This window comes from Petromyzon marinus, chromosome 11 (assembly GCF_048934315.1).
Source record: "Petromyzon marinus isolate PM22_M1 ecotype Great Lakes invasive population chromosome 11, UKy_Petmar_22M1.pri1.0, whole genome shotgun sequence".
Classification (NCBI taxonomy): Eukaryota; Metazoa; Chordata; class Hyperoartia; order Petromyzontiformes; family Petromyzontidae; genus Petromyzon; species Petromyzon marinus.
Window position 1 is genome coordinate 623,524 of NC_133677.1, and position 13,933 is coordinate 637,456.

General features: G+C 51.2%; 2 protein-coding genes across 2 annotated transcripts; both read left to right on the top strand.

The window, feature by feature from the left end:
* The first annotated feature begins 1,058 nt into the window (after nucleotides 1-1,058).
* Nucleotides 1,059-2,973, top strand: LOC116941449 (neuropeptide FF receptor 2-like). The gene is made up of 3 exons (XM_032952563.2): nucleotides 1,059-1,339; nucleotides 1,942-2,075; nucleotides 2,458-2,973. The coding sequence occupies exons 1-3, from the start codon at nucleotides 1,059-1,061 to the stop codon at nucleotides 2,637-2,639; spliced, it is 597 nt and encodes a 198-aa protein (XP_032808454.2). The 3' UTR covers nucleotides 2,640-2,973.
* Nucleotides 2,974-5,760: 2,787 nt separating this feature from the next.
* LOC142924264 (uncharacterized) lies at nucleotides 5,761-10,202 on the top strand. Its single transcript, XM_076066257.1, has 2 exons — nucleotides 5,761-5,874; nucleotides 6,627-10,202. The coding sequence occupies exon 2, from the start codon at nucleotides 8,165-8,167 to the stop codon at nucleotides 9,320-9,322; it is 1,158 nt and encodes a 385-aa protein (XP_075922372.1). The 5' UTR covers nucleotides 5,761-5,874; nucleotides 6,627-8,164; the 3' UTR covers nucleotides 9,323-10,202.
* The last annotated feature ends 3,731 nt before the right edge of the window (nucleotides 10,203-13,933 follow it).

Genomic DNA, 13,933 nt, shown 5'->3' on the forward strand with positions numbered 1-13,933 from the left:
CCACCGTGCCTCCGTGTCTCCACCTCGTCTCCCCCACCTTAGGAATCCTCTCCCCTACCTCGTATCGCCTTCATCATCGCATCTAACCACCTCGTCCCCCCCCTCCGCCGCATCTCTCCCTCATCTCCACACCTCCTCCTCGTCGCCTCCTCCTCTTCACCTGCCGCCCGCTCTGTACGAGCGCTTCGTGTTTGCCCTCGCGCGTATGTGTACACGTGTATGTACGCGTGTGTGTGTACACGTGTATGTACACGTGTGTGTGTGTACACGTGTATGTACACGTGTGTGTGTACACGTGTATGTACACGTGTGTGTGTGTACACGTGAGTGAGTGCGTGTGTTTGAGGAGCGGTGGCGCAGCGCTTAGCGAGCCCAGCTCCATTCCCGCTCACAGCCACCAACAGCGGTGGCGAACATCTGAACCGTCCTCGGCCTCCTCCTAGGTCGGCTCAGACTTAAATGGGCACGTTGACGCGTTGTGTACGAATCGCCACTGGTGAGACAAAGGCGGCCGGGCGTGGTGCAGGTCACCCGTTCGTGCGCCCTTCCAGCCTTCATCGCTCGGGTCCCACTCGCTAACGGCACTTGCCCCAACAGCTGGTGTGGCCTACACGGGGGACTTTTGTCTTTGCGCGTGGCTATCGCGCGCGCTCTGAGCGAGGTGACTAACGAAAGCTCTTGGGGGAACGAATCGATTGATGACGTGGCAGATGAAGGATTGAAGGAACAATGGATTGAAGTAGCAGGAGAATGAACTCGGGAATGAAAGAGCTAGGGACCTTAGGGACAACGGCGAGCAAAGCAGCAGTAGAATCGAATGACTGATGACCGTGGTAAATGCAGAACATGCGTTATATAATGCATTCAGGAATGAAACAGCGAAGGAATTGGTGAACGAATAGATCCGATCCGTGAAGCAGTGAAGAACCTGAGAGTGAATTATCGAAGGACATCACCTTGGTAGTGAAGGAACGAACGGAGCAGCGAATGAGCTGGGTGATGAACGAGTGAAGGACCTGATACGCGAAGGCACGGCCGAGGTGGCCCTCGGCGCCGCGATGCCGCCGCCGCTGCCGCCGCTGCTGCTGCCAGACGAAGTGACCCTCAACCCGGGGTCGAGCCCAGACCCTGGGACCCCGAGCCCCCCCTCTGCTTCCTCCCCGGAGACGTCTTCAGCAGGGGGGGGCTCCCTGTTGCTGTACCCCGGCTTCCCCTGGGCCGGGCCGGGCGAGACGGCGGCCAAGGTGCTGGCTTACCTCGTCATCTTCATGCTGTCCCTGGGAGGGAACCTCCTCATTCTCCTCATCCTCAGCCGCGGCCCCGCGAACTTCGGAATGAGGTGAGGATGAATAACTTAGTCCGCGCGCTCGCTCATCCACTCACACACTCACCCACTCACTCACCCGCTCATCCACTCACTCACCCACTCACTCACCCACCCGCTCATCCACTCACTCACCCACTCACTCACCCACTTGCTCATCCATTCACTCACCCACTTGCTCATCGCTCACCCACTCACTCACCCACCCGCTCATCCACTCACTCACCCACTCACTCACCCACTTGCTCATCGCTCACCCACTCACCCACCCGCTCACCACACCACAGGTCACCTCACTTCTCTCTGCCTCTTCCCTCGCACTGCTCCACTCTGGCATTCCCTCCTCCCATCATCGTCGTCTCACTCCCCCCCCCCCCCCCGAGCTCTCATTCCAGTAACCTTGCTCAATGGGAGAGACGCGTTCGTTACTCGCACCCATTACAACGTCGACAATCGTGCTGTTTGTTGCTGGCCGCGTAACGCGTTGTGGCCTGAGCTCAGAAACTGTAAAATAAATTGAGCTGGAAATGAAAACTCCACCCCGCCCCCCCCCTCTTGATCCATTGTGCCCCCCCCCCACCCCGCCCCCTCGTCCCCTACTCGGACCCCCCCACGAGGCCTTACATCGCGAACCTGGCCGCCTCGGACCTGCTGAGCGCCGTGTTCGGGATGTGGTTCGCGTGCGTCAACCACCTGCTGCCCACGTGGGTGTTCGGCGACTTCTTGTGCCACCTCACCACGCTCGTGCAGGGTGCGTGCCACACCACCACGCCACGATAACAGCGGTGGTCTTGATGGTGGCGAGGGTGGTGGTGCTGCAGATGGTGGTGGTGGGGGTGGGGGTGATGACGAGGATTGTGGTGTTTGTGATGATTGCTGGTGGTGATTGTGATGACTGGCGATGGGGATTGTGGTGGTAATGATTGCCATTGTGATGATTATGATGAAGATGGTAATAGTCATTATGGTAGCGGTGGAGGTTGTGGTGATGATGGAGGTGTTTGTGATGGTTGTGGTCATGGTGATGGTGGTAATGATGGTCATAATGGTGATGGGGGTGGTGGTTGTGGTGGCACTGACAGCCACGACGGTGATTGTGGCCTTAATAGGTGCTCGCTAACTATCTCCCACAGGCGTGACGTTCATGAGCAGCGTGTTCACGCTGGTGGCCGTGGCCCTAGACCGGCTCCGCGCCGTCACGAGGCCCCTGAGCCCGCGGCCCCCGCGGCGTCTCATCGCGGGGGCCCTCGCCTCCATGTGGCTCCTGGCAGTGGCGCTCAACCTCCCCGCCGCCCTCTTCACCGACCAGGAGTGAGTGACATCCGGCGCTGGGGGGCAGGGGGCTGGTCGACCTGGTGGCGAGTGACAGGGAGAGAAGACACGTGGTGGTGGTGGTAGGGCTGGTGGCGAGTGACAGTGAGAGGAGACACGTGGTGGTGGTGGCGAGTGACAGGGAGAGAAGACACGTGGTGGTGGTAGTGCTGGTGGCGAGTGACAGGGAGAGAAGACACGTGGTGGTGGTGGTGGTGGTAGGGCTGGTGGCGAGTGACAGTGAGAGGAGACACGTGGTGGTGGTGGCGAGTGACAGTGAGAGAAGACACGTGGTGGTGGTGGTGGTAGGGCTGGTGGCGAGTGACAGTGAGAGGAGACACGTGGTGGTGGTGGTAGGGCTGGTGGCGAGTGACAGTGAGAGAAGACACGTGGTAGTGGTGGTGGTGGTAGTGCTGGTGGCGAGTGACAGGGAGAGAAGACACGTGGTGGTGGTAGTGCTGGTGGCGAGTGACAGTGAGAGAAGACACGTGGTGGTGGTGGTGGTAGGGCTGGTGGCGAGTGACAGTGAGAGGAGACACGTGGTGGTGGTGGCGAGTGACAGTGAGAGAAGACACGTGGTGGTGGTAGTGGTGGTAGTGCTGGTGGCGAGTGACAGGGAGAGAAGACACGTGGTAGTGCTGGTGGTAGTGCTGATGGCAAGTGACAGAGAAAGGAAACACGTGGTGGTGGTGGTGAGTGACAGTGAGAGAAGACACGTGGTGGTGGTGGTAGGGCTGGTGGCGAGTGACAGGGAGAGAAGACACGTAGTGGTGGTGGTGGTGGTAGTGCTGGTGGCGAGTGACAGTGAGAGGAGACACGTAGTGGTGGTGGTGGTGGCGAGTGACAGTGCGAGAAGACACGTGGTGGTGGTGGTGGTAGGGCTGGTGGCGAGTGACAGGGAGAGGAGACACGTGGTGGTGGTGGTGGTAGTGCTGGTGGCGAGTGACAGTGAGAGAAGACACGTGGTAGTGCTGGTGGTAGTGCTGGTGGCAAGTGACAGAGAAAGGAAACACGTGGTGGTTGATGGTGGTTGATGGTGGTGATGATTGAGGGAGAGGGGAACCATAATGGTGGTGGTGGCAGGGGGAGCGGTGGCGCCGTGAATATTTGAAGCCGGTCCTGGGCCTCCCCCTAGGTCGACTCAGCCTTATGTATGTTTGTATGTTGAACTTCTTTCGCACCGTACGTAGCCAACCGTGCTAATCGGAGGTGCGGGGATGAGTATGTTGGGGTGGTGTGTAAACAACATCGGAATCTGGGTAGACAAAGGCTGGCCACCCGCCCCATTTGTGCTCCGTGCAGGTCTTCATAGGTGTGGTCGCTAACAGAACTTGCTCCAACGGCATGTGCGGACTACACGGGGGAGCTTTGTCTTTGTGGTGATGGTTATAGTGGTAGAGATGATGCTGACGATGGGCACGAGCTGATGGCTGTGATTGCATTTCTACCAGTGACAGCAGTAGTGGTCGTAGTATTATTATTGTAATAATTTATTGATTTACCCAGGACAGCCACAGGAGCGTCCTGCCGCTACGTCGGCGTTTTGTTTGAAGAAGTTTGAAGCCGATTAACGCTGAAGGGGCGTCCTGTTTATTATTCACCTGGAGACAAACCACGCCTTGCGCGAGGTGGCAACAACACTCCATCCCCGTACAGATAGAAACAGATAGCGATTAGTCCCCACTCTGCTGTGCCGCCCTCTCCTGGCGAGTCAGGGTCACGGCTCTTGCTCGACGCCCACCCAAGGGTAGGAGGGAGTTTCACAACAACATCTGTCGAGGTGATCCACCAACCCCTCGCTGCTGCCTCCACAGCGCTGGGGCTACGGGCAGCAGCCACGTGCACAGCAACCACCGCCCCCTCCTATCTCCCCCTCCCCCCCGCCGTCCAGCCAGTTCGAGTGGGATGACTTCGTGGAGGTTTGGTGCGGAGAGCAGTGGCCGCAGCCCGACACGAAGCTGCATTACGACGCCTCGCTGCTGCTCCTCACCTACGTGGCGCCGCTCCTCGCCATGAGCCTCGCGTACGCGGCGATCGCGCGCGCCCTGTGGGGGGCGCGCCGCCCCGGGGAGCCCAGCGGACTGCACGGGCAAGCGCAGCAGCAGCAGCGCAGGACCAAGTGGAAGGCGCGTGGGGGGGGGGGCAGAGTGGAGGGGTGGGGTAGAGTGGGGGCAGGGGGTGGGGGGCAGAGTGGAGGGGTGGGGTAGAGTGGGGATGGACGGGCAGAGTGGGGGGCGCAGTGGGATGGAGGGGAGCTGGGGCATCACAGTTACACAGAGAGGGCGTTTGAAAAAGTGCAATTCCATCGCGGGACAATTCGATAGTGGGGGGGGGGGGGGGGGTATGCTACAGGGGCATTAAATAGGGGGGCATGTGATAGGTGCATTTAATAGGGGCATTTGACAAGGAGGGCATTTTAATAGAGGGTGATTCCATAGGGGATTTATCATCAAGGGTGTTTGATAAGAGATGACTCCACAGGGAGTTTGAGATAAGGGGCATTCATGAGGGGCATTTGTTCGAGGGCAGACCCCACAGGAGATGATCGTAGTAATGATGATGGTGATTATGGTGGTGAAGCCATGGCAATGGTGGCTGTGATGAAGATGCCCAATGACCATCATCGCCTGGCCACGGTGGTGACGCACAGCCTCATGAGGGCGCGATCACTGCTCGGTGTAGAGGTTCGCGGTTCGATTCCAGCGGCCGCCCCAATTAATACTGCGGGTGGGTTAGCCGCAGTGCAAGCACTCCGCGCCGTCTGCTTCATTCACGGTGGACGTTAAAGATCTCGTGACGTCATTCGCAAGAAGAGTTTGCCATTGCGTGCCAGCTTCACGGTCCCAAATGTGAAACATGACACCGCTGATGACTCATTGGGGATCAAGCACAGCAGCGATCATCGCCCTCCTACTGGGGAAACTTGCCAGGACCCTCCTGAAAAACTCTTGGGGCTCAGCGATTATCTCCCGGGTGTATACCCAAAGTGATAGTCACGCTGTGATGACGGAGACGTCGTTGATTATTGATCCTAAGAATGATGTTTAATGAAAGTGAATATCATGAATATGATTGTGGTGGTGGTGATGATGATAGCGATGGTGGTGACGGTGATGATCATGGTGGTGGTGGTGGCGGTGCAGGTGGTGCGCATGATGCTGTGCGTGGTGGCGGCGTTCCTCGTCTGCTGGACCCCGTACCAAGCGACGGTGCTACTCGCCGACGCACACGCCATTCCGGTGCGTCACACACACACACACACTCCTCACACACACACACACACACTCCTCACACACACACACTCCTCCACCCACACACTCCTCCACCCACACACTTCTCCACAAGCACACTCCTCCACCCACACACTCCTCCACCCACACACTCCTCTCACCCACACACCCCTCCACCCACACACTCCTCCACCCACACTCCTCCACCCACACACTCCTCTCACCCTCACACCCCTCCACCCACACACTCCTCTCACTCACACACCCCTCCACCCACACACTCCTCCACCCACACACTCCAACCACACACTCTTCCACCCACACACTCCTCCACCCACACACTCCACCCACACACTCCTCTAACCCACACACCCCACCACCCACACACTCCTCCACCCACACACTCCTCCACCCACACACCCCTCCACCCACACACTCCACCCACACACTCCACACACACACTCCTCCACCCACCCACACACTCCTCCACCCACACACTATTCCACCCACACACCCCTCCACCCACACACCCCTCCACCCACACACTCCTCCACCCACACACTATTCCACCCACACACTATTCCACCCACACACTCCACACACACACTCCTCCACCCACACACTCCTCCACCCACACACTCCTCCACCCACACACACCACACCCCCAACATTGGCCTAGCACTCTACCCCTGACACTGCCCCACATCGGCCTCCTGTGAGTGGTGAACTCTCAACCCTTGGAGCCCTACCCCGCCCTCCAGGGCCCCGTGTCGATGCAGAGGAACCTTCACTTCTCCACGCGCTTCCTGAGCTACGCCAACGGAGCCGTCAACCCCTTCATCTACAGCCTCATGCACGCGGGCATCCGCAAAGAGCTCCAGGCAGGGCCCCTCTCTCCAGCTCCCTCCTCATCTCCCCATCATCAAGTCTCTCCCTTATCTCTGTCTCTCATATCTCCCGACACTCCCTTTGACTGGAAACTCATCTCTCATACCAGACCAGAACTTTCCCATCTCGATCTGTCTCATCTGTCACGACTAAGTTAATTTCTATCGAATCTCTCCATAAACTCTCACTGAACACTCTCCACACCCTCCTTAAACGCTCCCCAACCTGCAGATATTGACGTGTGATGATGATGATGATGGCAATGATCGTCACGATGATTACGATTAATTTGTATTTAATTGTTTAAAATGAAGCTAATCAATTACGATGGTTAATTGGTGACGATGATGAAGATGATGAACACTCAAAGACGACGACGACGAATGAGCAGTCGCGATTGACGGTGACCTCTCTCTCCCCCAGGCTCTGTGGCGGCGATGCAGGGGGAGGGGGGGGGCGCGCGTCCACCCGGCCCCGCCCCCCACCGTCGTGTGCTGCTCCGACGGGACCCCATCGGGGCCACGGGGGTTCAGGGAGGCCGCTGCCTCGGTGGGACCCCAAGGGTCTGGAGGATCAATTGGCAATGTTGGGTCTGGAGGGTCAGTGGGGCCCAAAGGGCCATTTGGAGGGTCCTTGGAACCCGGGAGGTCATTGAGTCAAGGAGGATTCCTGGGACCCAGAGGAGCGGTTGGCCCTGGGGGGTCGTTGGGTCATGAACGGTCAGAGGGATCTGGAGGAGGGACGCGACAGTCATTGGGTCCCGGGGGGGCAGCGGAGTCCAGAGGATCCGAGTGCTTGGGGGGCCCCGGGAGACCCGAGGAGTCAGGTAGGTCACCGGGCCACGTGGGTCGCGTCACGTGGTGCCAGGAGCCGAGTGTGGATGTGTAGAGGTCAGAGGTGAATGTATACAATGAACAGGTCGATTAATGTATTATTTATCAGGTTTATTACCCAGTTTAATTTGCGCAAACATGAGTGTGGCGCTTCAATAATTTGAATCAGAAAAACAACCTCTAAAGTGAGTCAGTTGCACTGTGGTGACGTCGTTGGAGTGACTGTTTCAACCCACAGTGAATGACAGTGGCATCACTGAAGTCCCGTATCTCACGAGGCCTCTCTGCTCGTGTTTCTGAATCGGCTCCCAGTTCAAACCCGCATTGAGTTCAGATTCTCATTCTATGACAATCACTTATTCTCCATTCATTCATTCCATTCATAATTTACTGTCTTCAGTTTCGCTTTCACCGAATTTACGCATCACAAGTTTGGCCCAATTGCTTCCTCTCATCTATTTCATTCACTTCATCTCCACCATTACATTAATATATTGTATCGTTAATTGTTTGTAAAGCGCATTTATTAAGACGCCTATATACATTCCGTTAAGATAATATAATATTCTCCTACTTACATGGGCTTGGCTCAACCACCAGACATCCAGGAGTTTATCCACCCACACACTCCAATATCCACCCCCACGCTCCACTATCCACCCACTCACTCCACTATCCACCCACACACTCGACTATCCACCCACTCACTCCACTATCCACCCACACACTCCACTATCCACCCACTCATTCCACTATCCACCCACACACTCCACTATCCACCCACACGCTCCACTATCCACCCACACGCTCAACTATCCACCCACACACTCCACTATCCACCCACACGATCCACTATCCACCCACACGCTCCACTATCCACCCACACGCTCCACTATCCACCCACACACTCCACTATCCACCCACTCACTCCACTATCCACCCACACGATCCACTATCCACCCACACGCTCCACTATCCACCCACACACTCCACTATCCACCCACACACTCCACTATCCACCCACACGATCCACTATCCACCCACACACTCCACTATCTACCCACACACTCCACTATCCACCCACTCGCTCCACTATCCACCCACACACTCCACTATCCACACACTCCACTATCCACTCACTCCACTATCCACCCACATACTCCACTATCCACACACTCCACTATCCACACACTCCACTATCCACCCACACGCTCCACTATCCACCCACACGCTCAACTATCCACCCACACACTCCACTATCCACCCACACGATCCACTATCCACCCACACGCTCCACTATCCACCCACACGCTCCACTATCCACCCACACACTCCACTATCCACCCACTCACTCCACTATCCACCCACACGATCCACTATCCACCCACACGCTCCACTATCCACCCACACACTCCACTATCCACCCACACACTCCACTATCCACCCACACGATCCACTATCCACCCACACACTCCACTATCTACCCACACACTCCACTATCCACCCACTCGCTCCACTATCCACCCACACACTCCACTATCCACACACTCCACTATCCACTCACTCCACTATCCACCCACATACTCCACTATCCACACACTCCACTATCCACCCACTCCACTATCCACCCACTCACTCCACTATCCACCCACTCACTCCACTATCCACCCACTCACTCCACTATCCACCCACTCACTCCACTATCCACCCACACACTACACTATCCACTGTGTTGATTCTTCACTCTGTTGATTGATTGTTCACTCTGTGTTGATTGATTGTTCACTGTGTTGATTGATAGTTCACTCTGTGTTGATTGATTGTTCACTCTGTAATGATTGTTCAATCTGTAATGATAGCTCACTCTGTGTTGATTGATTGTTCACTCTGTATTGATTGATTGTTCACTCTGTAATGATTGTTCACTCTGTGTTGATTGATTGTTCACTATGTAATGAGTGATTGTTCACTCTGTGTTGATGGATTGTTCACTCTGTGTTGATTGATTGTTCACTCTGTGTTGATTGATTGTTCACTCTGTGTTGATTTATTGTTCACTCTGTAATGAGTGATTATTCACTCTGTGTTGATTTATTGTTCACTCTGTGTTGATTGATTGTTCACTCTGTGTTGATTGTTCACTCTGTGTTGATTGATTATTCACTCTGTGTTGATTGATTGTTCACTCTGTGTTGATTGATTGTTCACTGTGTTGATTGATTGTTCACTCTATGTTGATTGATTGTTCACTCTGTGTTGATTGATTGTTCACTCTGTAATGAGTGATTGTTCACTCTGTGTTGATTATTCACTCTATGTTGATTGATTGTTCACTCTGTGTTGATTGTTTACTCTGTGTTGATTTATTGTTCACTCTGTAATGAGTGATTATTCACTCTGTGTTGATTGATTGTTCGCTCTGTGTTGATTTATTGTTCACTCTGTAATGAGTGATTATTCACTCTGTGTTGATTGATTGTTCACTCTGTGTTGATTGATTGTTCACTCTGTATTTCCCGCAACGCTGCCAGCTGGGTGCATAGCGTGGAGTCGGGGATTATAATCGGCGTAAGGCACTACCACTACCACCATAATAAAATGCAGCTGTTGCATGGGCTTCTTTTTCTCGGTGGTTGTGTGAGCGAGAGGGGACAGACGAACACGAATGCCCATCAGGTTACGCGGGGGGGGGACGGAACTTCCCGTTTGGTTTCACAGAATGGGAGTCCGTATCTGGAATACCCTCGCCCTGACATAGAGCCCCCCGGTGCGACATCCCGCGAACCGATGCTTCATCCATCTGGAGAGCGGCGTGAGAAGGAACGACGTTCGTCTGCCTGTGTCGGCACCGCAGCGATGCCACTCGTGACGAGTGGCAGACACCCCCACGCATCCCCTTACAACCTTCACAGCTGAACACATGAACGCTCCCTGCTCACTCGTCTGCAGTTTCACGGAAGGAGTCCGGGACTCGATCGCCACGCGGGGCACGGCAGCGTGGTCAGCGGGGGCTGCCGGCAGTCCGGTGGTGCTGCGGGGAGCGGCGATGAACCCAACGATCCTCCTCCACCCCCACGGGGTCGAGGATGCTCCAACAACCTCCCTCCCTCCCTGCCTCCCTGCCGTGGCTGTCCAGGGGGAGCAGTACCCTGGCCCGCCACGAGACGGCGGTACAGGAACGGCGTGGACTCCGCCTGGTCCACCACTCTCACGCCGACTGTTCCGGATGGCTCTCCCACGTTGAAACGCTCATCATCAATTGGCCGATAATGCCTTCATATGTAGAGGTCCGCAGAGATTGGGCAGCTGCAGCTGCTGCTGCCGCCTTGCAGCTGGTCTGCGGTTCATCCTCCTGCCACCTCGAAGTCGCCCCCTCTCTCGCCGACTCCACGAGAGCCACCACCAACAGATGTACACGATCACCACGACTGTTAAGTGGTCACTTGATTTAACCTCAGGAGTGGTTCTGTGATATCATCTTCCGCGGGCCGCTCTCTAACGCATTGGGCGATGATGAAGATGATGATGTGCCACGCTCCTGGACACGCATTGGCAACTTGATACACTTTATGCCCCAGCATAGGTACATGATGGGCTAGGCTAGAGAATGGTGAATCACCCCGGTCTTGAACGTGCGCTTTGTAAAATATTACACAAAATAACACACACACATGCAAAGATCCCCCGTGTAGCCTGAACAGGCTGCTGGGGCAAGTGCTGTTAGCGAGCACCTGTGAAGGCACACGACGGGGTGGGTGGCCAGCACCACGCCCGGCCGCCTTTGTCTCTCTAGTGGCAATGTTCGCCACACACCGCTACACCAGGTGCTCATTTGAGGTTGAGTAGACCTAGGGGAGGCCCAGGACCGGTTCAGATATTCGTCTCTGGTGTTGGCCGTGAACGGGAATCGAACTCGGGTGGCGTGGATCCGTAGCGCGGCGCGATAACCACCACACACACTGTTGTTATATACTATATACATACACACTGGTATTATATACTATATACACACTGTTGTTATATACTATATACACACTGTTGTTATATACTATATACACACTGTTGTTATATACTATATACACACACTGTTGTTATATACTATATACATACACACTTGTTATATACTATATACATACATACTGTTATTATATACTATACACACACTGTTGTTATATACTATATACACACACTGTTATATACTATATACATACACACTGTTATTATATACTATATACACACTGTTATATACTATATACATACACACTGTTATTATATACTATATACACACACTGTTGTTATATACTACATACACACTGTTGTTATATACTATATACATACACACTTGTTATATACTATATACACACTGTTGTTATATACTATATACATACACACTTGTTATATACTACACACACACTGTTATATACTATATACACACACTGTTGTTATATACTACATACACACACTGTTGTTATATACTACACACACACTTGTTATATACTACACACACACACTGTTGTTATATACTACATACACACTGTTATATACTACACACACACTGTTATATACTACACACACACACTGTTGTTATATACTACACACACACACTGTTGTTATATACTACATACACATACACTGTTGTTATATGCTACATACACATACACTGTTGTTATATACTTTACACGCACTGTTGTTATATACTACATACACACACTTGTTATATACTACACACACACTGTTGTTATATACTACACACACACACTGTTGTTATATACTACATACACACACACTGTTGTTATATACTACATATACACACTGTTGTTATATACTACACACACTGTTGTTATATACTACACACACTGTTGTTATATACTACATACACACACTGTTGTTATATACTACACACACACTGTTGTTATATACTACATACACACACTGTTATATACTACATACACACTGTTGTTATATATTACATACACACACTGTTGTTATATACTACATACACACACTGTTGTTATATACTATATACACACACACTGTTGTTATATACTATATACATACACACTTGTTATATACTATATACATACATACTGTTATTATATACTATACACACACTGTTGTTATATACTATATACACACACTGTTATATACTATATACATACACACTGTTATTATATACTATATACACACTGTTATATACTATATACATACACACTGTTATTATATACTATATACACACACTGTTGTTATATACTACATACACACTGTTGTTATATACTATATACATACACACTTGTTATATACTATATACACACTGTTGTTATATACTATATACATACACACTTGTTATATACTACACACACACTGTTATATACTATATACACACACTGTTGTTATATACTACATACACACACTGTTGTTATATACTACACACACACTTGTTATATACTACACACACACACTGTTGTTATATACTACATACACACTGTTATATACTACACACACACTGTTATATACTACACACACACACTGTTGTTATATACTACACACACACACTGTTGTTATATACTACATACACATACACTGTTGTTATATGCTACATACACATACACTGTTGTTATATACTTTACACGCACTGTTGTTATATACTACATACACACACTTGTTATATACTACACACACACTGTTGTTATATACTACACACACACACTGTTGTTATATACTACATACACACACACTGTTGTTATATACTACATATACACACTGTTGTTATATACTACACACACTGTTGTTATATACTACACACACTGTTGTTATATACTACATACACACACTGTTGTTATATACTACACACACACTGTTGTTATATACTACATACACACACTGTTATATACTACATACACACTGTTGTTATATATTACATACACACACTGTTGTTATATACTACATACACACACTGTTGTTATATACTACATACACACACACTGTTGTTATATACTACACACACACTGTTGTTATATACTACACACACACTGTTGTTATATACTACATACACACACACTGTTGTTATATACTACATATACACACTGTTGTTATATACTACACACACTGTTGTTATATACTACACACACTGTTGTTATATACTACATACACACACTGTTGTTATATACTACACACACACTGTTGTTATATATTACATACACACACTGTTGTTATATACTACACACACACACTGTTGTTATATACTACATACACACACTGTTGTTATATACTACATACACACACTGTTATATACTACATACACACACTTGTTATATACTACATACACACACTGTTGTTATATACTACAT

What these genes read in the sequence shown, in the direction of transcription:
- LOC116941449 (XM_032952563.2), top strand. Translation starts at nt 1,059, where the DNA reads ATGCCGCCGCCGCTGCCGCCGCTGCTGCTGCCAGACGAAGTGACCCTC. An exon ending in CCCGCGAACTTCGGAATGAG is followed by an intron (nt 1,340 to 1,941) that starts GTGAGGATGAAT and finishes CCCCCCCACGAG; the next exon opens with GCCTTACATCGCGAACCTGG. An exon ending in CCTCACCACGCTCGTGCAGG is followed by an intron (nt 2,076 to 2,457) that starts GTGCGTGCCACA and finishes TATCTCCCACAG; the next exon opens with GCGTGACGTTCATGAGCAGC.
- LOC142924264 (XM_076066257.1), top strand. Translation starts at nt 8,165, where the DNA reads ATGGGCTTGGCTCAACCACCAGACATCCAGGAGTTTATCCACCCACAC.